Source organism: Falco peregrinus, chromosome Z (assembly GCF_023634155.1).
Source record: "Falco peregrinus isolate bFalPer1 chromosome Z, bFalPer1.pri, whole genome shotgun sequence".
Lineage (NCBI taxonomy): Eukaryota > Metazoa > Chordata > Aves > Falconiformes > Falconidae > Falco > Falco peregrinus.
In genome coordinates, this window is record NC_073739.1 from 59007112 (window position 1) to 59031961 (window position 24850).

At 40.2% G+C, this 24850-nt stretch overlaps 1 protein-coding gene across 7 annotated transcripts in view; it reads left to right on the forward strand.

Annotated features, from left to right (window-relative positions):
• IQGAP2 (IQ motif containing GTPase activating protein 2) overlaps positions 1-24850 on the forward strand; it is a 127915-nt gene that overhangs the window by 61853 nt on the left and 41212 nt on the right. Inside the window, exons 3-14 of one of the 7 annotated variants that reach the window (XM_055790519.1) lie at positions 2813-2969; positions 4217-4294; positions 6088-6164; positions 11208-11275; positions 11631-11744; positions 15555-15736; positions 16360-16444; positions 16996-17159; positions 17678-17765; positions 20214-20377; positions 20902-21062; positions 23401-23525. In XM_055790519.1, coding sequence (XP_055646494.1) covers positions 2813-2969; positions 4217-4294; positions 6088-6164; positions 11208-11275; positions 11631-11744; positions 15555-15736; positions 16360-16444; positions 16996-17159; positions 17678-17765; positions 20214-20377; positions 20902-21062; positions 23401-23525 — 1463 coding nt within the window. The remainder of the gene's footprint in view (positions 1-2812; positions 2970-4216; positions 4295-6087; positions 6165-11207; positions 11276-11630; positions 11745-15554; positions 15737-16359; positions 16445-16995; positions 17160-17677; positions 17766-20213; positions 20378-20901; positions 21063-23400; positions 23526-24850) is intronic. The other 6 variants (XM_055790520.1, XM_055790521.1, XM_055790522.1 and 3 more) reach the window with 6 other exon arrangements.

The following is a 24850-nucleotide window of genomic DNA, read 5'->3' on the forward strand; positions in this document are numbered from 1 at the left end:
TCTACTTTTTTCCACTGAGTTACCAACATTCAACTTCTAAAAAGGGAACATTTTTGCTTGTATGTTTATCTGGATTTGTTGGATTGACAACTGTATTCTATTTTTTTTTCAGTTTATTTGCTTCCTCGTACTGTTTCCTGTTTGCTTCTCAGTGTCTTGCATTTACCCACTAGACAGGGTAGTCTCCCTGTCCAGAACAGGATGGTTCCAGACTAATCTTAAAGGCTTATCACCACAGTGGAAATAAATCCAAAACAGTTTTGCTGGTGTTGAATAACAGAAGCTTAAAAGGTTGAGGAGTAGATTTCATTTTGGATGAGCATCTCATTTAAAGCTTAGGAAAAGACTCAATTTTGTATGGACCCTTTTATAAAAGCAGACACAACCCACCCAAATGCATCCTTTCCTCTGCTTCCCCACACCACCAGCAGGTTATGAACAGCAACCTCTTTTTGCCACAAGAACAGGAATTTCAAGGTTTATAAATGATAACCTAGACCTGCTCTGAAGGCTGCTCTCTCCTAGTGTCATGCCCAGGTTGTTGTCAGCCCTTTCTCCTTAGCACTATGTGATGCTTTGCTAATGGACATTTAACTATATGGCTGTTAAACATAGTGCTTGGGTCAGTGCTTGACACGTTGAGCTGTTCCTGCTGGTGAAGCTCAGTTGTATGGTGAAGGAAAACGTGATGGAAGGGCAAACAACAAGGTTTGGTTGGCTTTTTAGGGAGACATCATGCACCCACTGATTTTGGGCCAGGGGAAAGTTGTGTGTAAGTAGCTTTTTTGTACCAGAAGGGAGAAAAGCAATTTTGGAGGGGATGTGTGTATTTTCAAAGACAGTTCCAATAAGAACTTTTTTTGGTGGCCTGGACTGAAGATGTCAGAAAAGCATTTTCATAAGAAAACTGAGGATTAGAAGGGAAAGGATCTGCTCCAAGGTACCAAACACTGCTCTGGGGGCATGCAGTTCATCTCACTGGAGATGGTTTATTGGACAACAGGGTCATCTTTAGCTCATGGCAAATACCTCCTGTGGCTCAGCAAGCTCCTCTTGCTGCCTGTACAACTCTTTTTCTAGCAGACACTTTCTAGGAAATAAATTCTCTATAAAGAGCTAACTGGCCCAGGTGAAACCCCCATTTGCTGGGAGTACACATTTTTTGTTTATTCTTCCTTGTCCTCTGTTTTGCAGAAGACAAAAGTTGTGGCATTTTACCCTAGTGTGTATCTATTTAATATGTAAAATATCATTAATAAGGATGATTTTTGAGACCCTTGGCATGGACCCATAACACACAAACATGCAATGCATGGTGGAGATAGGGAACTTGTCATATGATTCTCCTCAATGAGGAAGTTTTTATACTGCAAACTACAGTTCTCCTAATGACTCTTGCCCCATGCAGTTTTGTGTGAGATTGTTCCAGAAACACCAACAAGCTGGTTGTTTCCTGAAGACCTATTTGGGTAGTCTGTGCTTCAGTGAAACAACTTTCATATGTCCTCTAACAAAAGTGTAATGGAGTAGATAATTTGTCTTGAGTATTAATGTGGAACAAAATTATGTAGTGAGCTTTTTTCTTCTCCATGGTGTGGGAAAAACTGCTCATTTTCAACTTGGATCCCAGCTTTCTGGTTTCTGAAGTCACCTTTTTGGAGGTGATGTTAGATTTGTAATGCTGTTTCATGCAGCATACAGCAACGTTACCTTAGCAACAGTAAGTAAAGACAACTAATGTCTTTAGCTTTGTTCTTGTCCATCTGTACTGGTATTAATGTTCTTCTAGCAACAGCAGAGATTACTTAACAAAAAAAAAAAGTTATTGGGAAAGAACCAACCAGATTTATAGCCCTTGTGATTTAGCTGTTAAAAAAAAGAATATTTCAGGGCCAAAACTCTTAGACCACCAGCATAAGGAACTTCTGGTCCAGTGAGTAGGATGCTAACCTTTTTTAGGAGTGCTTCGGTAGCAGTTTTTCTTGGCTGCTCAATATAAACATACTGGGTACCTCGGTTTAATGTCGGTTACTGGCCTTCTGAACTGCTTATGTGTTACTAATTATACTGTTTTCTATCTAGTACTGTATGTATCACATCTGGAGTCTCAAAACCAATACTTTTACCATCTTGAAGGATTTAGTAGTTTGAGAAGCCAATACCACCTAATGGGCGGTAGGGACCTTTCAGCAACTCTCTGCCAGGCAGACCTCAAGTGCATGAAGTACCACTGGGCTGTTTCAAGAAAAAGCTTCATCCCTTGCACCAGCACCATTCCCACGGGTGAATGGGAAGAGCTGCTGTGTGTTATGGGATACAGATTTGCCGCAGGAGTGCTCTGTACTGAGATGAGTATTGCTGTGAGCTTGGGTTGCAGAGCATGTCAGCTGCAGGAACCAGCCTTGCCCAGCACACTGCTGGCCTTGGTGCTCTTGAGATTCAGCCCTGGCATAGCTATCACAGAGGTTTTTAAATGCAAACATCACCAAAACTTCATGTTTTCTTCTGATTTCAACATAAATTACTGTTTATTTAAAAACCTAATGCTGTTCAAAAGATCTAAGTTAGACCCTTAGGGTATGTATACTTCAAAGCATGTTGTTTGGTTACTTATGGGTTATTGATCACGCAGTGCAGATATGGTTCTGTAGTCATTTTGACCTGCCATGTGACAAAGGTATTTTTCTCCTTGGCCCACACCCTTTTCTTTTATGTTGTGGCAGTGATGTTAAAAGTACAATGGCTATGGGTGAAAGGTGTCACTTATACTAAAATAAAAAATAACAGTGTTTCTCAAATGATGTCTCTGTAGATGGATGGAGGTCTGCTTGGAAGAAGAGCTGCCCCCAACTACGGAGCTGGAGGAAGGCTTAAGAAATGGTGTTTACCTTGCCAAACTTGCGAAATTCTTTGCCCCTAATGTAGTGTCAGACAAAAAGATCTATGATGTGGAGCAGGCACGCTATAAGGTAATAAGTGTTTCATTCTCTCACTGGCAATGTCATGTCTGTCTTCCTAATCTTAAAGAAGATACCCATGCATGACTGGTTAATGTTCAGCATCTCTTTCATAAGACTCTTGGTACTAGATGGATGACATACAGCACTACAAAACCAGCCCAAAAAGTTGGAAATAGTTCACTCTTAGAAGAACAATGTTAGTGTCACTTAATGTGTTTAAAGCTGAACAAATTCCACTTCACACTCCAGGGTGAACACAAGCTTTACCATTTATACCATTATTTCTCATTACTAATAGAAGCCAAAAGCAATTCAGTAAATAAACTTGATAACTATTCCAAACTTTCTGAATCTTGAATGGGAGAACACTCACTTCATTTGATCTGTGTGTTTATTTTACCAAATTTAAAACTGAGAAGCAAAAAACAAGCTAATGGTAACAAAGCTTAACTTGCTACCTGTGGACCTGTTGGTTAACTCAAAGAGCCTCAATAATACAGAAACGGATATATGCATATGCAGTAGTCCCACTATGGCATGCACTATCCCAAAATGTAGAGGGGACAGAAAAAAGTTGAAAGAGACATTTTTTAAGGTATAATCACTGGCTGTTGTTTGAGAGTTGAGAAATTCAGCTGTTCTAGGTACCATACAGTTAACAGAACCACGATTGAAAATCCTGGTTACATTTAAATGTTTCTCTTGAAAATCTCCAAAACTTGAACTCGGGCTTCTTTTCCCCCCTTTACCCCGCCTCTTTAAAAATTTAAGAAAAAAATTAAAATCTTTTCCTACTTAATGCTCTTTTAACTGTTGATTGCACAGGCTGTAGGGAGAGTCAGGTATTTGGGTAGATCTAAAGACTAAGAGCTCCTTGTCTGTTCTCCTTCACAGCAGTCCTGAGCAGTGTTACTGCTTCTGCATTTTGGAGGTAGTGGTTCCTGATATTTGACAGCCAGCCTTTACTCCCCAGAACTACTGAAGGGTTGTGCAAATGGCCACTTCAGTCACAGTCCACCTAAATGGGTACAAATCTGGCTTGTGTTAAATAAGAGAATGACCTGGACAGCGTTGGGGCTGTTGTGTTAGGATGCTTCATTAGCAGGATTGCAGCTGTGATGCTTTGGTCTTGAGGTTCAAACAAGGGAAAATTCCCTGAACTAAACTGCAGGATATAAAACTGGGAGGCAACAAGATCAATAATTCAGTAATTTTTGTGTGGTTTTTATCACCTTTTCCTTCTATGTTTCTAATAGAGATCTGGCCTTCATTTTCGGCACACTGACAACACTGTACAGTGGTTAAGAGCAATGGAGTCCATTGGTCTGCCTAAGGTAAGCCTTTAAATGTTAGCAAAGAAACTGGCTTAAGGCGCTGCCTGACTGGGATCCCCTTTTACCTGCTTGAGCATAAACAGTTGCTTACAGTAAGTCTGTGGGGAAGGGATAATTCAGGAAACAAATCTGAAGAGAAGGTAATGCCGAATGAAAGCAGTGGGAGCGTCAGTGATGTGCCACTGCTGGTGTGCATGGGCTGAGGCTGCTGTGGATGAGTGCTGTGGGTGGAAATGTACAGGGTGCTTCTCTGGTGGGAAGACAAATGGAGGCGCTAGCAGTGTTTTAGCTATATCTTATTGCTAGTACAATCTCTGGGGCCTGGAAGGTATAAGATATAAAACAGAAAACTTAAATATTTGCTTCCTTCAGGTTACTGCTTCTCATTGTGTCTCTTGCTGCCTCTTCCTCTTAATATACTTAATTTAATATAAAAAGTCCCAGTTTGTCTGCCTCTGTCCTGTTTCCAGACTGTCCTTGCACGCTCAAGTACATCTGCATGGCTGTGCTGTTGCTCCTCTTCTGCCAGCTGCTTTCTTGGGTCACCTCTCACCTATTTATCTTCCTGCTTGTAGGTCTTCGCTTGCCATCTCCCCTGCTCTGCTGCTGTTTCTGGGCATCAGTGAGTCTTTTTCTGGATGAAAATCCTTTGAAAAGGGGCTGTGTGGAAACACCTACTCTGCTTCTGTGGACACTTGGGCACCTGCACGCAGCCTGGGGAGAGCGGTCCCTTGCCCAGGCTGCCCAGCCACTGCCCTTGGGCGCTGCCTAGTGCGCTGTGGGTCAGGCACTGTGGGGATGCTCAGACGGCTGTCTGAAGGGCTGCAGGGACTAGTAGCTAGTCACTGCTGGCAGATGTGCTGCAGGTGCCCACCATAAGCAGAACAGGGCACCCATGACTGCTATCAGAAATGCCATAGAGATGCAGACAGTCTTGCCTTTCTGAGGTCAGGGTTTTTTTCCTCTCACTAGTCTTCTGCTCAGCTGGCTGATTTCCACCCTGCCATCCCTCCTCTGAAAGGCTTCACTTCAGTTGCAGAGGATGGTCATGGCCAAAAGCTTTCCTGAGTCTCCCTCCCAAAGCTGTTGTGAGCAAATGATGAAGAGGGGCACTGTGCTCCTAACTTACTCCATCTGGTCCTATTAACCATGGGACAGTGCAGCCTGGGTGCCTGGCCTTGGCTGAAGCACGCTGCCAACTCACATGGTTAACTAAGTCTTTTCTTTTTGTGGAGAAACAGTGTTTAGTGACTTGGACAAAGGCCAGCAACAAATTAGTGGTAGAACCAGAACTGGAACTTATGATGTGTCTTTTTGGCTCAACTGCTTAATAGTCCTCTTTCTGAATATCCTTCTCAGTAAATCATGTATTCACAAAGTTAGCAGTCCTGGCAATTAGAATTTTGCATTTTTAAACCATACTTGATAGGTTTAGTTTGCAATGAGACGCTGCAAATTGTAACTGCATCCCAGGTTTCAGGTGTCTGTAGGAGGACAAGACCTGCTGGCTGAGCTTGTGCCAAAGGACCTTTTCTAAAAAACTTGCTGAAATGCTGTCTGCTTATCTTCCTTATTTTCCCTCTTAAGTAGCTTTTACGCTTTATTAAATTCTTCCTTATGATAACTAATGATAAAGTTAAAATAACCTCAGAAGGGACCTGATTCATAGCTGTATAGAAGTAACAGCTGAAATTCTGTAAGTTTAAGATATGATTCTATGAAGACCTAATTTTGGCTACTTTTCTGCTCAGTAATGTGTAGTCTTCTTTAACTGTGTGCTCTTTTGGTTTTAGATCTTTTATCCAGAGACTACAGATGTCTACGACAGGAAAAACATCCCTAGGATGATATATTGCATTCATGCTCTAAGGTAACCGGTGATGAGAGTAAAAGTTAAAGTAACTACCAATTATAGGACTGTAAGTCTTGACATGGCTTTAGGGTAACCAGTATATGAAAATCTGTCAGAATTTACAAGTTCATTGCTTTCAAAAAAAGTAATGACAAAAGCCCAATCTAGTCAGGACTATTGGACAAATTATTTTCAAAACAAAAATGAAGGACCATTGAATTTGGTGCAGGCAGCCCTCTCTCAATGAGTACACCCCCTCACAAAGTTCATTTCAAAACACATACTGCAACAGAAACCAAATAAATGAACAAAACCTTAGCAAAATATTAGTATAACCATAAGGCAAACATGCTCATCAGAGTGAAAATGATAATGAACTGACCTCTTTCTGCCCAAAAAGAGGAGCAAATAATTGCTGTATTAACATGAATGTAAAGGCAGGACGGCTTTGGCCACACCATTGAAAGTAGGGTTTGATTACTTTTGTGTGTGTGTTCTGCCATAAGGATTTTCTTGAAGTTTAACACAGAGTAACAGACAACTGCCTTGCAGTGTCCCTTGCATGAGGGGCAGTGGTGCTGGCAGACAGTGCATCCCTCTCGTCTCTCTCCTAGCTTGTTTTCTGCATGTGAAGACCTTTTCCCTTCATTACTTCATTGTAACTAGGCTTGCAGAGAACGTAATTAACTTACACCCCAAACTCTTCTACGTTCCTAATGGTGTTGAAAGGCACATCAGCTGCTGCAGGGCTACAGGTCAAACTATTCAATATGTGCTGTAATTTAATTTTTTTAAGATCTAATCCTTGAAATGTGTCCACTCTTGCCCTCTATGTGCACTCACAGCCAATAAATAAGGCATGCCACTGAAGTTCGTTATGTTTCTTTCAAATGCTAGGTATTGGGAGTTGACAAACCCTGGTATTTTTTTGTCATCAACAAGTGTTGCCACTTGAAATTATGATGTCTGGTGTAATATTAACTGGGCAGTGTCACCAGGGCTCTTTGTGGGTAGCTTTTACCTAAAACTTGGTAGTGCAGTCTCTTCTGTCCACAAGTGTCTTCCTGAAGTGGATGAGTGTGACTGTGTTGTCAACCAGCTCAGGCTGACGTGGTGGGCTGTCTGCCCCTTCAGCCATGTTATAGGCTGGCTCAGATGTTCAGCAGGAGGTGGAAGAACACTTTTCCAGTATTTCCTTCCACATATATGGAGGAGGACTTTATCAGCTGTGGTTTTGAGTGCTACATGAACAATAAGCCTGTCAGTCAGATACCTTCTTAAGATCTGCCAGATCATTGCAATGGCAGTAACTCTCTTCATCTAGAACTGAATTTTGCAATGTGTTGACCTTCAGTAGAAGTTTTCATTTCTCCATCTTGATGTGCCCCAGGATTTATGCCAGTATCAGTATTAGTCTCTGTTCCTTAGACTTCACTTCCAAGTTTGTCTTAACTAAATTATTCTTTCTTGCTGTATAATAAGAAAAAGTTCTAGCTCTGTACTTACAAGCTATTTTAGAAATGGACTTCATATCAAATGTGTCATGCCACACTGAAGGGGAATAGACTTGCAATGCTTTCACTTATGATGCTTTCCCACAAAAGTTTAGGGCCCTGTGCCTGTGTCCCGTGCAGGGTGGAAGCCTCAAAGAAACTGCTGCTGAGCTTCACTGATTTCCATGCTTTTTCCTAAGAGGCATGTTCGAAGTCCTCCACTGGAGTCTTTCAAATCAAACTCCAATGCCGGTATTGGATGGCACACAGCCTACACTGAAAGCAGTCTGTGAAACCACAGAATGAAGGACAGGCAATTGCCTGGCCAGCAGTGTTTCCAGTCAGGCTGGTATCAGAGGAATGCTGAGTGCAGGAGTCCAGTTCTGTTCCCCTTCTGCTGCTGTTGTAACTGGTGTCTGTCCCCCTGGCTCCACGCCATGTACCCCAACTGCTCTACCCTCTGGATTTGTCAAAGCATCCTCGTACTGGGTTCACCAACCCTGGAAAAGTCCATATCCCTGTTGCTGGTGGTGCTGGACCCTGAGAACATCTAGAAAGAGCAATTGCAAGCAGGCTTTTCACCTTTGCAGCTGTAGCATATGTACATGACAGCTATAGAAAGAATCACCACTGGGTTTAAATGCTGAATTCTAGTGCATCTTGGAGCACATGCTCAAATTTCAAAGGCTTAAACTTGGGAAAATTGAGCACTTTCTCAGAGGTGAGGGTCTGACCTACTTCCTGTTCTTTCTTAGCTGTTACGAAGTCATTGCTGCAAAGCAACATGATTCTTGAGCTTTCCAACAAAACTGGTAAATTTAATGCAGAAAGGATATTTTCACGTTGGAACTTCTGAAGTCATCTGTAGTTAGATATTTTTTCCCTATGTTAATTCATTTTTGCACAATCAGTGTACATAGTTTAAGTGCTTGAAATTGATAAGTTTATTTTTAATTGCCTCTTTAAGAAGAATGAAATAGCCTTAGCTGTAGGTAATAGGAGCAAAAAGCTTGATCTATCCAAAGGGTCTATTTTACACCTGAAACATAACATTTCATAGGGAAACTCTGTGGTTATTTGGGGTTTTGCTGATCTTTGAGCTGCTAGAGGGTCTGAAGATTGATGATGACTCTAAGCAAGATGGTTTAAACATATTTTTAAGATCTCTCCTGGTGCAAGTCTGAAAAGTATTTGCACTTAACAATATGTGGAACAACTTGTACTGTCGAACACAGTACTGCTCTGGCCAGGAAGGAGCAACTCGGCAAACAATTTCTATATTCCTGTTGAAAATAATTGCCCACTTACTTTTCTCTTGTTGAAACATCAATACTTAAAGCCCAACTTGAAAAATACAAAGGCATAGATCTTGTTTCTTGCACTATTTTTCTTGTGAAAACAGATTTGTTCCTGGACAAAATGAGGGTAAGAACTTCTTCATTTAAATGGAGATGGTAACAGTGATTCTTGTTCATAAATAGCAGTGCTTATGAGACTATTCCCACCCTCCCACCCCCACCCCCCGAAAAATTCAGTTAAACTTTGCAAGCAGATCACTGCTACATCCTGGACAAACTATCCCTCTGAAGATGGACAGCTTCAAAAACATCGTTCTCCTAGGAAGCAGTAGAGTAACAATCACATCTTTTTAAAAAAAAGGAAAAAAAGCACTATTTACACATCTGTTTTTTATGGAATGTTATAAATGAAGTAAGCACAAAATGAGACTCAGGAAGCTCTGTCTGATCTGAATTGTAGCTCCGCATAGACAAAGGGAACTTCACCTGCAAACTGCCCCTTCCCTTTTGTTTCTCCCCTGTTCCTGATGCCTCATATCCAGCTTTCTTAATCCCAGGACCTCCTGATTTTGATTTTATGTGGGTTCCCTGAGGTTTAAGTTAAACTATAAAAGCATTAAGCAAGTTGTTTCAAGTGAAATTACACCTTAATACAGAATAGAAGTGTCTTTGTGCTCCCTTCAAGGCTCAGAGCACGTTTTCAGCACCACCTGGTGGTTCATAAGTTTGTCCAAAGGGGCGTAGGAAGTAATGTACGTGGCTCAATATCCTCCTCGAAGTGCTGAACAGCAAAAATGCGAGTCCCTAATGTTCTTGGCGCTTTCTTCCTCTGTCTTTTTATTGTGGTGAACAAAAAAAGAGCCAGCATAGCCCTGTGGTGCTGCTAGTCTCCATAACTGTTTGTATTACACACAGCATTTCAGCCAGGATCGTGTCCCCATCTCAAACATAGAGCAAAATCTCTTTAAAAGCCCATAAGGGAAGACTGGCAGGCAGATCAGAATAACAGAGGAACTTGGTTTGTTACTGTAGGCATGTGAGGTTTTTTCTGCTATAGCTAACATGCATTTAAGACTGCTGTGAAAGGTGAGAATGGCAGTGGCAATGATTTTGAGGGTCCGTAGCAGTCAAAAGAGCATCCAACCTACATGAAATGTGTTGTTCTATCCATCCAGGTCATGACAGGACAGAGGACTATCTATGGTAGCATAGAAGATGAAGTGCTGATTCTGTGTGCTTTGAAATAAATGTCACAGCTACAAATACTTGCTTTGAAATTTCATCTTGTAATTTGCTAACAGCAAAAAAAAAAACCCAAACAACCCAATAACAAAACACAAAAGAAAAATGTGCCACTCTAGAAACAAAAACCCCAAGCCACAATGCACATTTGCAATGTATGAAGTTGAGGTGAAATCATTTAAAAGAGGTGCAAAGTAGTCCTTTTGGAGGAATGTGTTATGTAAAGCTTGGGATTAAAATCTTTTTTGATCCCTTCTTGCAAAACTCACTTGTTTATGGAATTTCACTGGTAAATTATAAAACAGCAGTCTCTTGTAGATAAACATATGCCTTGTATTTGGAAGATATTGAGAAAATGTGAATGTAGTCACCTGCTTTTTCAGATAGCACCCCAGAGCTCTAGGAATAATGAATGTAAGTATTTTATAGGTATGCTATATTGAAACATAAATATTGGGTCCTGGATAGCACTTAAATTTAACTTTCTTAATTTTCTGAAAGCTAAACAGCTAATGACACAAATGTATTTGAGATGGGCTTGGGTGGTCTTACAGGTACTAGTTCCTCTACACTTAGTAAAAAAGGTGTCAGTGATTTGTGTTCTTCAGCCATTAATTACAGGGATGTAATCATGCAAGTCAAAATAGTACATAAATCCAAAGCTATAAGCCATACTGAAGTGCGTTCACATCTTAATTATTCCCTCTTTCCCCTGCCCAATACTAGCTTTTGAATTGCTTTAACTGTCTTCCACTAAGGTTTTCTACATATTTACACATCTCTTGTGATCTGATATACACTGACAGTGCCTCTCTCTTAGAGACCCTTTGAAACATCAAAAAAGACTTCTCTTTCTGCAAGACTTAAAAATACAGCATAAAGAAAACTGTAGGGTTAACTTATTCCATATCAGCCCATAGAAGTCAGGGGTTAAAGGACAAGCTTCTTAAAAGTTTTTTTTCTGTTCTACACAAAGTGAGTCCCTCAACCACATGCAGGACTTTAAATTCTAATTTTCTTCTTTACAGCTTATATCTGTTCAAACTAGGATTAGCACCGCAGATCCAGGACCTACTGGGAAAAGTAGACTTCACAGGTAACAAACTGCTTATCTAATCATATGTTAGATGGTTTCTTCACCCAGTAAATCTGCTAACGTTGTACATATTTTCTTCTATGGTCTTTCTCCTCCCGCAAGGTTGTTCTAAACACATTCTAATTAAATAGGTGGGAGGCTGTTATTTGAAATGAATGTTGGTCTGAAAAACAGAGGGAGTGAATGGCATGGAATACTTGTTGTGTCTTAGGTTGACTCAAAATGAGGAGGAAAAACAGCTAAGAAGCCCTGGCTACAAGCTCTTTCAAAACAATTGCACTGTATTTGTATGTATGGTAATTCATAATGAAATTCCTATGTTTTTCTTCTGATGTTCTTTCTCTTATGTGAACAGAGGAAGAAATCAGCAACATGCGAAAGGAGCTAGAGAAGTACGGGATACAGATGCCATCTTTTAGTAAAATTGGTGGGATTCTGGCCAGTGAATTATCAGTGGACGAAGCTGCATGTAAGTGTGGTTCTCACTCTGTTTTCTGCTGGATAATTTGACAGAATGCTAACAAAATATTTTCCGTGTTTCAATTCACCTTGTTTGCCACCTTTTAATAAATAACAAGAAAAACAAGCAAGTTTTCACTAGCACACTGCATCATTGCTACAAGACCTCTTAAATTTTTTCAGTCTGCATTTCTGAGTATCTCCACTGAACCACAGGAAGTGCTACCAGAAACAAAGATTTCTTGCAGTCTTTTGCATGGGTTTAATGTTTTGGTAGCCAGTGCTCCTTGAGAATGAATTGAGCTCTGTGTGTGCCCCTTTGCTACATAGGGGGCACAGTGGAGACAGCCATAGGAATGAGGTGCCTTCTCTGTGCCTCCCTCCTGCGTTGGGCTCTTGCAGTTTACCTCAAACAACCAATCACATTGCTGTGAGGACTCTTTCACATATGGTGGTGCATGCATGAAGGAACCACTTGCCTCCATGTGCAGCTTTCAATCTGTCCGACCACTGTTGTCACCCACAGTATGGTAGAACCCTGCTGAAGGACATGTACCGCTGGTGCAGCTGAAGTAAGCTTTTCCTTTTTAGCGGCACAGCTATGGTTCTTTGAGTCTGTACTGAACAGCTTTCACTGAAAAACAAAATGAAATGCTTTTTTGCTGCCCAAGCCTATCCACCTGTAAATCTGTTTTTTCTCCCAATTTCAGTTTTTGCTGAATGAAGTAACATATCTTAAAAAAAATAGTTTGAACTGAAATGACATGAAATGAAGTGTGTCCACTTAAATCCACACTTGAGCTGTAGTTATTTTGTTCAAAATCATAGCCTTTTTCAGAGGGGCAAACTGAATAACAGAAGGGCTAGCTTGAGTATATTCAATGGCACAGTGAGTCATGGATCCAAACCAGTAACAGTATTGCAGACTGTGCATGGGGAACTGGAGAGGAATGAAGGCTGCATTATAATTAAGTTCCGTTGCAACTTGGTTAAACCTTGCAAAGTAGCGTAATTGAAACAAGCTGATTCACGATGTTATTTAGTGTGCTGAAATTTCCAGTCCTTAACTTAAAACACACTTCCTCATGTTGATTCAATTTGTCTGTGTTGTACATTTTGGAGCCTGCTATAGCTTAATATGTGCATGCTTCTGCAAAGCTAGGTCTTAAAATACTGCCTTTGGAAGTGGGGATGGTTTGTCTTCGTTTTTTAGCAAATTTTCAGTGATTTAGTGACTACCAAGCACTTTTCCAGTGACTGACTTTCCTTCCCTGAAGATGAAAGGGCTGCAACTTCCTTCTCTGAAAGCTTATTATAGAGTATGTAAGGTTTCCTTCTGAAGTATTTTCAGCCTTCCATAGAAAAGCAGGGTTTCCTGATGCTGGTTCTGTCTCTTTGGGCAAGGAGTGTGCTGTAGATAACATGCCCTGCCCCAGGACAGGAAACATCTGCGATGGGGATCCTTATGCACTAGTGAGGTTGGGTGGTGGAGATCCTGCCAGAGGAAAGAGTTTACCACCCTGTTTCTGACACGGAGCAAGCAAAAGCGGATATGAAGTGAAACAACTGCTGATGACTCCTGCTGCACTGTCAGTAATCATAGAAATCAGCATGCGAAGAGTAAGCTTAAGTGCTTTCAAACTGAATTTATTCTGCAAGTAATCCTCACTGTTATTCCATGCCTCCAGACTACTCTTTAAAGTCTAGTCAGGCTTCTCACTGTTGCTCTTGGTAGATGGGCTCACAACATCCACCAATACCTGTTCACACCTTTCCTAACCTTGAACCTATCTCTTGACTGCTTTTTGCTAGCTCCAATTATCAGTGAGGCCTTTTGCACAACTGTGGAAGAGACTACATCCTCTCTGTGTTTTGTTATATGAGGATGTGGGGGTGATATTTGTGTCTAAGAATGGAAGTCTTCTCTTAGCCCCTCGAAGTTCATCTGAGTGTTCATTGAATCATAGAATATCTCGGGTTGAAAGGGACTTCAAGGATCCTCAAGTCCAAGTCCCTGCTCCTCACAGGACAACCTAAAACTAAACCATATGACTAAGAACAGGCTTGGTGCCGTGATCACTTTCCTGGGACCCTGTTGCAGCGACCAACCACCCTCTCAGTGAGGAACCTTTTCCTTGTGTCTAATCTGAACTTCCTTGTTAACTTCAGTGTCGAAGGAACCAGCATGTCTCTGCTTGCTTCTCCACCATGCCAGCTGCTTTTGTTTCCTATCTGATGCTGTGCTGAATGAGCTAGAGCAAAATCATTTTAGAACAACTTTTTCAGATTAATTTAATGCTAAGCAATGGATTATGTAGCTTCACTTCATGATTTGTTTGCCCATGTTGAATTTCCAACAGTCTGCTTTTCTGTTCCACTTTCATAAATCTGTATACCCTTTTTTCCTAAAAACTCAACTTTTCTAATTGTTGACAAGTATCCTTCATTTTTTTCATATACTGAAAGAAACCGAAGGATCTAAGCTCAGATATATAGACAGTCAGCTAAACAATCCAAAAAAATGCTTTTTACTGGATGCTTTTCTCCAGTTTTGCAAAACTGTGCAAGGCCACATAGCATCTAAATACTGATAGAAATGGAAATACAGGATTTGTGGTTTTCCTCACACATCTCACTGATAGCATGAAAGTAAAATCTAGACGAGCTGCTGTGGTGATAAATGGGTAGCTACTGTGTTCCTCCTTTGCAGTAGGATCTTGATAAACATTTACAAAATATAATTCATTATATAGTAATGTCTGAAAAAACTTTAAGAGGAATGTGCTACCAGACAGTTGTCAGGGTGTCTGGCATGAAGGTCCAGATAAAATGTAGCTCTAGTGAAACTCCATCTAGACTGATCTTAGGGCCAAATGTGTGCTGGGAACACCCGGAAGGGGTGTGTTAGCCATTACTTTACATTACTTTACTAATTCAGATGCATGTGGTTTTGATTTTGCACATTCATGTAAACTTGCTATGTGAAAAAACAAGAGCATTTCTGACTCATAAAATCTTGGAGTCAAACGTTTGTTCAGTAGTTGAAGCTTTCTCAAAGGAAAGACTTAACACTTAAGTTTGTCAATGGCTGGGGTGAGTCCTAGGGCACTTCTTCCCCTTTTCCTGTGCCATAACATTTTGGGAACTCCACAGAGACCTTTGGATGTTCTTTTCCCCCCATTTAAGGTTTGCTGTTCTGTGCCTTTGCAGGTGACAGAATTAAGGACTATTACACTACCAGCTCTCTGGTTTCACAACTGCTCATGGAGACCTTCAGTTAGGAAGGGAGCCAGTTCATCCTAGGCAGGCTTAGAGATGGTGTGCAGGGCTGCACCCTGCCTCAGACGTCTTAACTATGTCTTCCAGAGAACAACTTTCATGGAGTTTGAATTTCCTTATTCTTGTGTAGTATCTTTCAGATATAGTTAGTTTAGACAATACTTTCATATGTCTCATACCTTCATGGAAACAAAAACAGCTTTAAAAGAAAAACTACCGAAAATGCTTTTGATTCCTGCATATAATTGCCTTGTAAATGACATAGGACTTCAACAATAAAATGCAACCCCTATTATATTTTCTGTCAGTAGAGTAGTAAACCCTAGTTGGGAGAACAGCAAACATGGAACATTCCACCTTTGAGCAAACAGCACTTCTGTTGCTGCCATCTAGGGGGAGCGTTAGGAGCGGGGTGTTTGAAGGGGAATATGTAAATTGATGAACATACATCAAACATTCATTTCAAATAAAGCAGAATTGAAACACTGACAGTTTTGAATGTTCTGCTTCCTGAAATTCAGGATTGTGCTTTTAATTTTAGTGCATGCAGCAGTAATAGCAATTAACGAAGCTATTGAGAAAGGAATAGCTGAGCAAACTATTGAAAAACTGAGGAACCCAAACGCAATGTTGCTAAACGTGGATGAGGAACTTGCACAGGAATATCAGAATGAACTCTCTGAAGCTAAAAGAAGAAAAGAATCAAACGCAAGACTTAAGGTAGTGGTATTATATTAGCACTCCTAGTATATATGTTCTTTCACATTGTGTCTTGTGTTGTAATATTACCATTTTAAAAATTAACTTTAATTTTAACAACTGGTGTAACTAGGAAAAAATCTTATAAGCTAAATAAGATAATGGCAATGCAACAAGCTGACAGCCCATTTTATAAGAATGTTTACTATGAGTAGAAGTAGTTAACTTTGAACAAAGGATAAAATACTGGAAGACTAAAACCAAAAAGACTATCGACTACTTTTAAAACAGAAAATTTGTTTTTCTGAAGTTGCAAAAAGAATGATAATTTTTTGAGCATGAAGTATAACCTCTGTCATAAATCTTTAATGTGAAATTATTTGCTTTTTTACAAGAGAGCTAATGCTTTCCATAGTTGAAAATGCTTCTCTATGTTTACATGGCTATCTTACAGGAAGCAGAAAATGCTTCAAATATTGCTCAGCCATTTGCCATGAAGTGTTAACTTCTTTCGTTCACATCGTCAACAAATTCCTTTACAGATATGTCCAGCAAATATTTCAGCTGATGCAGTTTTAAGGAGTCCCACTAATACTTTTTCTCTCTGAAAGTTTTTGCATGTACTAGCTACAATTTTGTTTTCTTAGAACGGCACAATCTCTGAAGAAAGAGACGTCTATGAGGAGCTGCTGACGCAAGCTGAGATTCAAGGCAATATCAATAAGATAAACAGTAAGCCATTCTGGATCTGTTTGGAAGTGTGTACATAACATGATCTCCCAGATTCCAGCTGAACACTACCTGAATCCACATGAACAAACAAAATGTATCTGTGGAAACTTACCAAATATGCAGAAGTAGCTAATGTCTGTCTACAACAGCTCTTTCTTGCTGTTCCTTCTTTACTAATCTTTTGGGGGCTAATGTCTGTGTTTGTGTTTTTTGCTGTAAGGATTCCTCAGTTCAGAATCAAATACTTTATTACCTGCTGTCTTTCCTCACATTAAATCCTTTTGTGTGCAGAATACTGTAAATTTTGACCCCCTCTTCTATATAGAGCCAAAATTCATTTGTAAGCTTCCAGCTGGCTATGGTTGAACTGCTCCCACATGGGCTCACACAGAGCCAGAGACTCCCTTTGTAGGGCCAGTCTTGAAATAATAATCCTGTGCTGGATAAAAATTGCCACACTAGCTGGCTTTCACAAAAAGTGAGATGCTGACAGCAATGGACTTCTTTTTCAAAACCGTTTTTGCTGTTTGTAAGCATTGTTTTCATTTCAGTTCACGTAGCTTTAGTCCAAGTGAATGAGGCTATTGACCAGCAAGATGAAGTGGCACTGATGGCAGGTTTGAACCGTCCTGCTCTGAGCCTACTTGACGTTCTGCCACAAAATTCTTCATGGTACCTATTGCAATTGTGTGATTCTAAAGAACAGAAAATGCAGGTAATTGAATGGAACAGGTACTACACATCAGTTCACGGTTTTTTAGCTGATTTTAATCCAGAGAGAAATTACCTTTACTCTGCCTTCAGCACCACCTATGAAACACTTTTATAAAGTTATTAGAATAATTGATGTACTAATCAACACCAAAGTAGCTGCATTTGCTCTAAAGAGCATGGCGTCCCTGTAAGTAGTTACTAGGATGTAAGAAGAAAAACTGCAGTATAGCATGCAGCCCCTCATACTATGTTTACTTTGAAAATGAGTTATAACTTGAGTACAACAATAGGTAATGACTCAATATTAAGAGCAAATGAAAGAGTCAAGTGGGTTTTAAGGAGAAAATTCATCAATTTGAGTAGAAAAAAGTCAGAGGGAAAGATTAATGCTGTGTTTACTGTGACATTGTATTTGATGCACAAGGGATAGTACAATCAAATCCTACTGTCCCATCAAGGTTTTTTTTATCTCCCATCAAACTTAAAAGTATAATTAAATCTTTTTTTCTGATCTGTTAGATAGCAGGGGTTCCAAATATGCTCGACAAAAGTGAAATACAGAAAGAAGTTAGTGTTGCCAATGCGGAAGCTGAGGCTCACAAGCTTAGTGAGTAACTGTTTTAATACTCATTTTTCTACCGTCACCATTTAATGATTGTTAAGTTGATTAATTGAATCCACCATTTCTTGCATGTAAACAAGGTTTCTCAAACTGAAACCATATGCGTTGCTTTTTATTTTTGTAACTATTCTGTCACAATTGACAAGTCACCGATCTGTGCTGCATCAGATATACTCTCTGAGGTAGCCAATACATTTTTCTATGAATTACTGAAGCCACTGGTAAACACGTTGGCTAAAATTGAAGGTAATGCATGGCTTGATGGCTTGAACAAATATTTCAGTGCAGTATTAATCCTCACTTGGGAGTGATAACCAACCTGGTAGAATTACAGTAGAATGATCACAAGGAAGAATATTTTGCAATCACATCACAGAGAAAAATTATTCTCACTTTTAGACACTTGTATCTAAATCTAACCTGTTCTTAGCCTGCTAATAAGGTCACAAGACACAAGTTAGCTTGTGAAAATATAGTTAAGGGGATCTAAATTTGCAGTGCATGCTAAATTTGCTGCTTTTGAGTGGAAACCTCTTTGCTAGGAAGTTCAGCTTTCATTAAACTGCTGTCATTTCATGCTACGTCTGGGCATGGCTTAGTGGCTGTTTTGTCTCTGGTATTATTTCCAATGCTTTGTGTCCAGGGTGATTGCTTTTGTAATGTGATTTAAAGGCTGTACTGTGAGGTCAACTTAAGCCAGAAGATAAGTTTGACTTGCTACCTCAAGTATTAGCCTATTTCAGATTACTTAGGCATGGTGAGCAGTACTTTCTGTAAAAGTTTCTCCTTTACCAAAAGGAGATGAAGAGGGAAATCTCGATGTATGAAGAGTAGCAACAGCAATCTGGAGAGCAATTTATTTCTTATGTTTGGTTTGAAAACAAAAAAATAGCGGAATGTGAACAATGTAAATAGTGTTTTGCAAGTTGCATGTTCAGTTCTTGAATTAGAAGTCAGTAGCTAAGTTATTGACTACAGAGCTAGTCTTGTCTGTTTGTAGACTGACTCTTTTCTTCTTTACTCTTTTCTCTAAAAAAGCATGCACGCCATAGCTTTGAGAACCTTTCATTTTTCTAACCCCAGGAATAGCCAATAGAGAGAACCTTCAATAAAAACATGACCCCACCTAACTGTACTTCAGAGCAATTGAAATGAGAGGCCAGGGGCTTGTTTATGTGGGTCTGGTTACCTAGAAAGGTTTTCAAAGTCTGTGTTGTATCATAAGATCTGAGTGTCTCTGCATACATGAACTATGGATGACGTCTCCTTCACAAGCAGTCTTGTACAGACCTGAGCAGTCTGTATGAGTGGTGTCTTGAGTGGTGACTAAAAACATTTGCTGGATCATGATACAGAAAAGCCTAGGATAAGGTAGAGGATGAGGGGGGTTATCTCGCTGATGGAAATAACATTTACATAATTGTCGTTCTTTGCTCTGCCACATGTGCTCTGACCTTCAGAGTTGTTTCCCTTTGCAAGAGCACAGTGGCCCCTCGTACAATATGTTGCTGGGTGCATCCTGGCGAGGGTTTCTTCAAAGCTGGCTCCTCCAGGTGTGCAATTATGGTTGTTATGACTAAGCTAAAGGGTGTTGCAAGGTTTCTGCAGCTGCCTAAGTGGGAAGTGGTTTTCAGCATTTTTCTGCTGGGGTTCAAAACTCTGCTGAAGTCAGTTTGGCAAAAAGTAAAGCAGGCAAGTTGTTCAGGTACCAAAAAGGGCTGTGTTCATTGTCATTTATGGTGGTCTGTTTAATTTTAAAATTGAGCTGTAGAGAAGGGGATAATTTGTAGGTGGCAGCACTTGAGGACTGGTAGACAAATGAGCAGGGGATGTCACACAGAGGAAACCCTAGAAGCTGTAGCATGTGGTTTTCAATCTGTTTAGCTACTGAAAATCCCAACATACCTGACTGATTTCTACCAGGCCTCCTGAAATAGACAATAAAAATCTCATTGATGTTGCAGGACAGGCTTGTTCTGTCTATCTGAATTAGGTCCTGCCAAAAGAAAAAAGGCAATGGAGAAAACATAGCATGGAAGGAAAGGAGCATTTGCGGTGAAGTAAGACTGAGGTGCTGGATCAGACGTGCCCAGCAGTACCTGGTGCAAGCAAACCCAGAAGGGATGTTAGGGCTTTCTGTGTACTAGGATGGGGTCAGCTCCTTGTCTTGGGTTAAAGGTCCAATAAGCAGTCTCTAATATCTAAAAGTCCAGAAACTTTGAAGTCCTCCAGTCGATTATTTGCTGCATACTTTTGAATAGACACTATTTTTGCAACATGCAGTAACTGTGTCTTGAAGACTCTCGCACAAATATGATTTTTCCTTAATGACAGAAAATTACATTCTTTGGAATAACCTTATTATCATCTACATGGCATAAAGAGCAACCGATGTGAAAATTAATAGGCTTTTCTTTCCCTGCTGTTCTCTAGAACTTATAGCAGTTGACAATATCAATACTGCAATTCGTAACTGTGATCCTAGTAAAACACTGGTTGCACTGATGAATCCGGAGGCACAGCTGCCTGTTGTTCACTCATTTGCTGCTGCTGTCTATCAGACTGAGCTGTTCACCCTCCAACAACAGAATGCTGTGGTAAGAGTGAAAAGCTTATGACCTGCTCACTGATGTTACGTAGCCAAACCATGAAAGAGCACAAAAATAGCATGTTGTTGTGTAAAATCAGACTTAATTCTCTTGCCATGGTGTTACATATTGCATGAATGGTTTTGGTTGAATAGGTAATATTGAGCCACTGGACTTGTTTCCTGACGTACTTAGCTCTGGCTGAACTCTTGTGTTGCAACAAATTGACTGACATTTTTTAATTGTTGCATGCTCTTAATGAGAACTAACTCTGGTTTAGGTATAATGTAGAATAGTAAACCCTGCTATGAGGGTAAGGCCAGAATAGATAGGATTGTGGACAGAAGATGGAAAGGCTGAAAGGATGTGTAGCAAGCCCAGTAAGATCTACGTGTTAATTTGACATGCCTATGACTAGGAAATTTACCAGGCTTTTTAAATTAAGTCCATCTCCTTGATATCTAGACTGTGTAACTCAAAATTGTTGCACTGCTTATTTAGCTCCCTGACTGTGGTACATTATTGTCCTACAGAACTACCTGGCACATGATGAACTGTTTATTGCAGTAAAAATGTTGTCAGCTGTTGTGTTGCTAAACCAGGACTTGGAAAACAAGGACATCCTAACAATAAAGAATCATCTTGGAAACCCATGCATTGGCTTCAATAACCTAGAAGAGGAAAACTTTCTACGGTAAAGGTTCATTTTATCTTGTCTGGATGAGACTTGGCAACATCTGCAAAAGGATAAGTAGGCGTTTACTAGGTGGGCTGTCCTGTGCTGTGGCTATGAAGTTGAAAGAGCTGAAAGATAAATGTCCGTGTCATAAGTTAATAAGGGATAATGTGACAATTGCTGAATTAGTTGTATATCTGTAAGTATAAGCAATTGCACAACCTCAGATGTTTGAGGGCAGAGGATGTGTGAGGTGTGGGGAAAATATCCTCAGAAAGTAAATATTAAGATCTGACAAGATTTTTTGCAGACACTAAAACACATACCAACTTGCTGGAAATTGTTAATCAGTAACCCCTCTGCTATACTGAGAGAAGATCTTTAGAATGAGATAGTGTCTAGTGCTTTGAGGTCCCTTAAACTGTGGCTGGCCCTTTTCTTGCTTGAAAATTGTAAAAGTCTAAAATGCAGCATAGTCCTGTTTGCTGAAAAGCTGAGTATGATGCTGCGGCACATGAGCGTGTTCAACACTAAATTAGAGCCTTCACTCAGCTGTCAGCTGTTTGCACTGCCACATGCCTGACTCATCACAGACATGGGCTGCTACCTCTGTTCTTTTGTGTATCTGCAAAAAAACCCACCAGGGAACACTAAGATCTGTGTGATTCCTTCCTGAGCCTCCAGTGTGTCAGGAGAGTGTGGGACATGGCCAGTTCTTGCCTCAGTCATGGATGGTGGAAACCTCTAGGTGCTGCTGGAAGGCATTACTAGGCAAAAGAGACAGCAGTGGCTGAAGATCTTCACCAGGCTGCCAGGGGACATGAATCTGAGAGCAGCCCTTGCTAGGTGTCTCAAAGCTGGAAGGAGGGAAGTCAGGAAAGGAATAAGAGACCAGTGTTTTGGTTAGAGGGAGCAGAATAGCATAAGGTTGAGCAAAATTCATCTGCCTCTTGGCCTCTGCTAATGTGAGGTAGTGGTTGTGGCAAGAGAAGCAAACATTATAAATACACAGAAACAGGCCCCAAAGTGTCCAAGTGCAGCATTTGTAGCTGATGTTACTGTGACCTGATCTTTAGATTAAACTGCTAGTCAATACAAATGAAACACTAGGAATTAATTGGGCTAAAGAATAAAATAAAATTTTATTATGCTATTATGTAAATCTGTGCTGCCAACCATATGTTGAATATTGCTGGAAGCTTTGGTTGTGCAATACCACAGGGAATACAGTAGAGCTAGGAAAAGTTCAGTGAGGGAGATGGTGTTCAGTGACTTTCTACCAGAAAACATGAACTTGTTCGGAATGTATTTCCTAGAAAAAAGAATTTAGGGGAAATAAGATGTAAGTCTGCAAAAAAGTAAGTGTTGTGGGGAAGGTTAGTAAAAGGTGCTAGCTTCTCTTAAAATGTCACTTTTAATTTTCTTATGAGAATTGGAATGATAAAAGATTGGACATTATTAAACCTAAAGCTTAAAATTTACATAAGGAACTGTTATCTCACAAAACACTTCAATAGCGGGACTCCGTCCTCAAGAATTTCAGATAACAGTAGATAAAGTAATGGGGCATAGCACTGTTTGCAACTATATAGTGGTATGTAGCCTCCAGCTCAGGAAGCCCTTAAATGCAGGCTTCTGGATGCTGGAAATCTGGCAAATCAGATCAGGAAATGATAATTCTCTCCTGCATCTTTTCTGTCAACTATTCATTTCTCAGGCTTCTGCTGGAAGTAGAACACAGGTATTTGATTTGACGTATTGTGGCATTTGTATGCTTGATTCAGAATATGCAAATTATTAACTTATGTATATAAGTTTACTTTGCTGTGAAGGTTTCTAGCTCATCTTGATCTGTGATCCTTCTAAGAGTAGACACAGGTTACAGAGCCTGTGCTTGCAGGACCTTGAGTTTTGGGGAGAGGAGCATCATATTTTGTTCCCTTCCTCTGCCCATGTCTTGTCATCCTTCACATCAAGAGACCATGGAGGCATCCTGGTGCTAGGGCAGAAATTCTGGTCTTTGACTTAGTGTAGCAAGAAACCAAGCCTAGTTTCTCCCAAATTTGTCTGTAGTGCCATACAGCAAAATGTACGTCCAGTGCAGGTATTGGCAACATGGGATGATGGTAAGAAAAGTGCTCTGAGTTAGAGTACAGGGCCATTTTTTCAGATCCTGAAATGCACACCTAGAACAGCAAGGCAGCTTGCATATCTGTATAATTTCTGGCACATAAGAGTTGTCTGAAATTCATTCATTGAAAAAAGTACTGGGCTTTTTGATGGGTGATAAGTCTGACTAATTCTTTATGGCAGTTTATATATGAAATACATTTATGTATTTTATATCTTCTTATAGTTATGCTGATACACTATTGTCTATTAAGTCAGAGGCTTCATCTCAAGGCCAAGATTATTTAAGCTGGAATGATATCCAGAACTGCATTGATATGGTTAATATGCAAATTCAAGAAGAAACTGAAAGTAAGTAATTCTTGCTCTACATCCCCAATGGAGATGATAGTCTGGTCCTTGGCACATAAATTCATGTGCTGAATGGCCTTATACAGACACTCTTCAAGAAAGTGTTAAATAATTTTGAACACCAGTTGGTCTTTAAATATTGTTGAAGTATTCCTGGTTATATTTTGGCTGGCTGAAATGTGTTGTAGGGTCCCTGCCTTCTGTAGGGTAACAAATGCCATGGTTCCACCCATTTGGCGGTATCTTTCAGTATTTACACTGGATGGTGTCACTTCAGGGATTTTGCAGAAATTTTAAGCATATTGGGGGATAGGGGAAGAAATTACAGGCAGTGTCCTGTGGAAAATTTTTTTAATGTTAAATGATTTCCAAGCCCTCGTTTTTCACAATGGAGTTGGTAAGAAGTTATGCAGTGCAATTATCTGTTCTGCTCTCCTTTTAGGTAACTTGGTTTCCTGTCTGAGAGTAGCTTCTTATGCCTACTTTTTGTAATATAAATGGATTCAGAGATTATTTTTGAAGCTGAATATAACTGCATTGCTCTTAAAGGGTGGTATTCTATTAAATGTGATAGCTGGTCATTTGGGCTTCAAAAATGCTGAAGGACCAAGTTTCCTCAATGAATATAGAAGTATGATTTTTTTTTAATTATTTTATTCTTTTTTCTTTTAATTAAAATTTGAGGTTATCGGGTTATGCCCAGTTTGCTGGAGCAAGGAAAGGGTAGGACAGCTTTCAGACTCCTTGCTATTTGGGAAGCAGCCTGCAGTATAATTTGAGAGCCTTTGTAAGGTGCAGGCTGTTTCCAGGGTGGCACTGATGCAAGGTGTGTGTGCCTTTTCCACACTGCCATTGGTCTCGTGCATACTACTGTTTCATACTGAGAAGAGAAGCTTTATATTACAGAAATACTAAAACTGGCTGGATTGTTGCTTCCTAAATCAAGTGGTTGCTGTGGACCCCTGTGGCTCATAATGTGTGCCTTCTGGCAAGGTGGGATGTGGAGCAGTTCATTTGACTGACAAAATTGTCTGAAGCTCTGCAGTCATTAGGAATTAAAATAGGCCTTAAGAAAGGTGATCTTGCATTAGGAGAGTCAGTCTTCAGTGCTAGAACAGCTGCACTTTGTTTCAGTGATACTGGTCTTTGCCTGGGAATGGTTATTTGTGGCAGAGAGGAGAGGATGAAGGGTAGCCTCTCTTTTCATAAAGAACCCCATATGTCTGCATCATTCCTTTTCGGTAGCACCCTGGAAAAATTGTTCATTCTCAAAGCCTTATGAGGGCGTGGATCTGTGACCCTGCCAGGTGGGCTGTGGTGGGTCT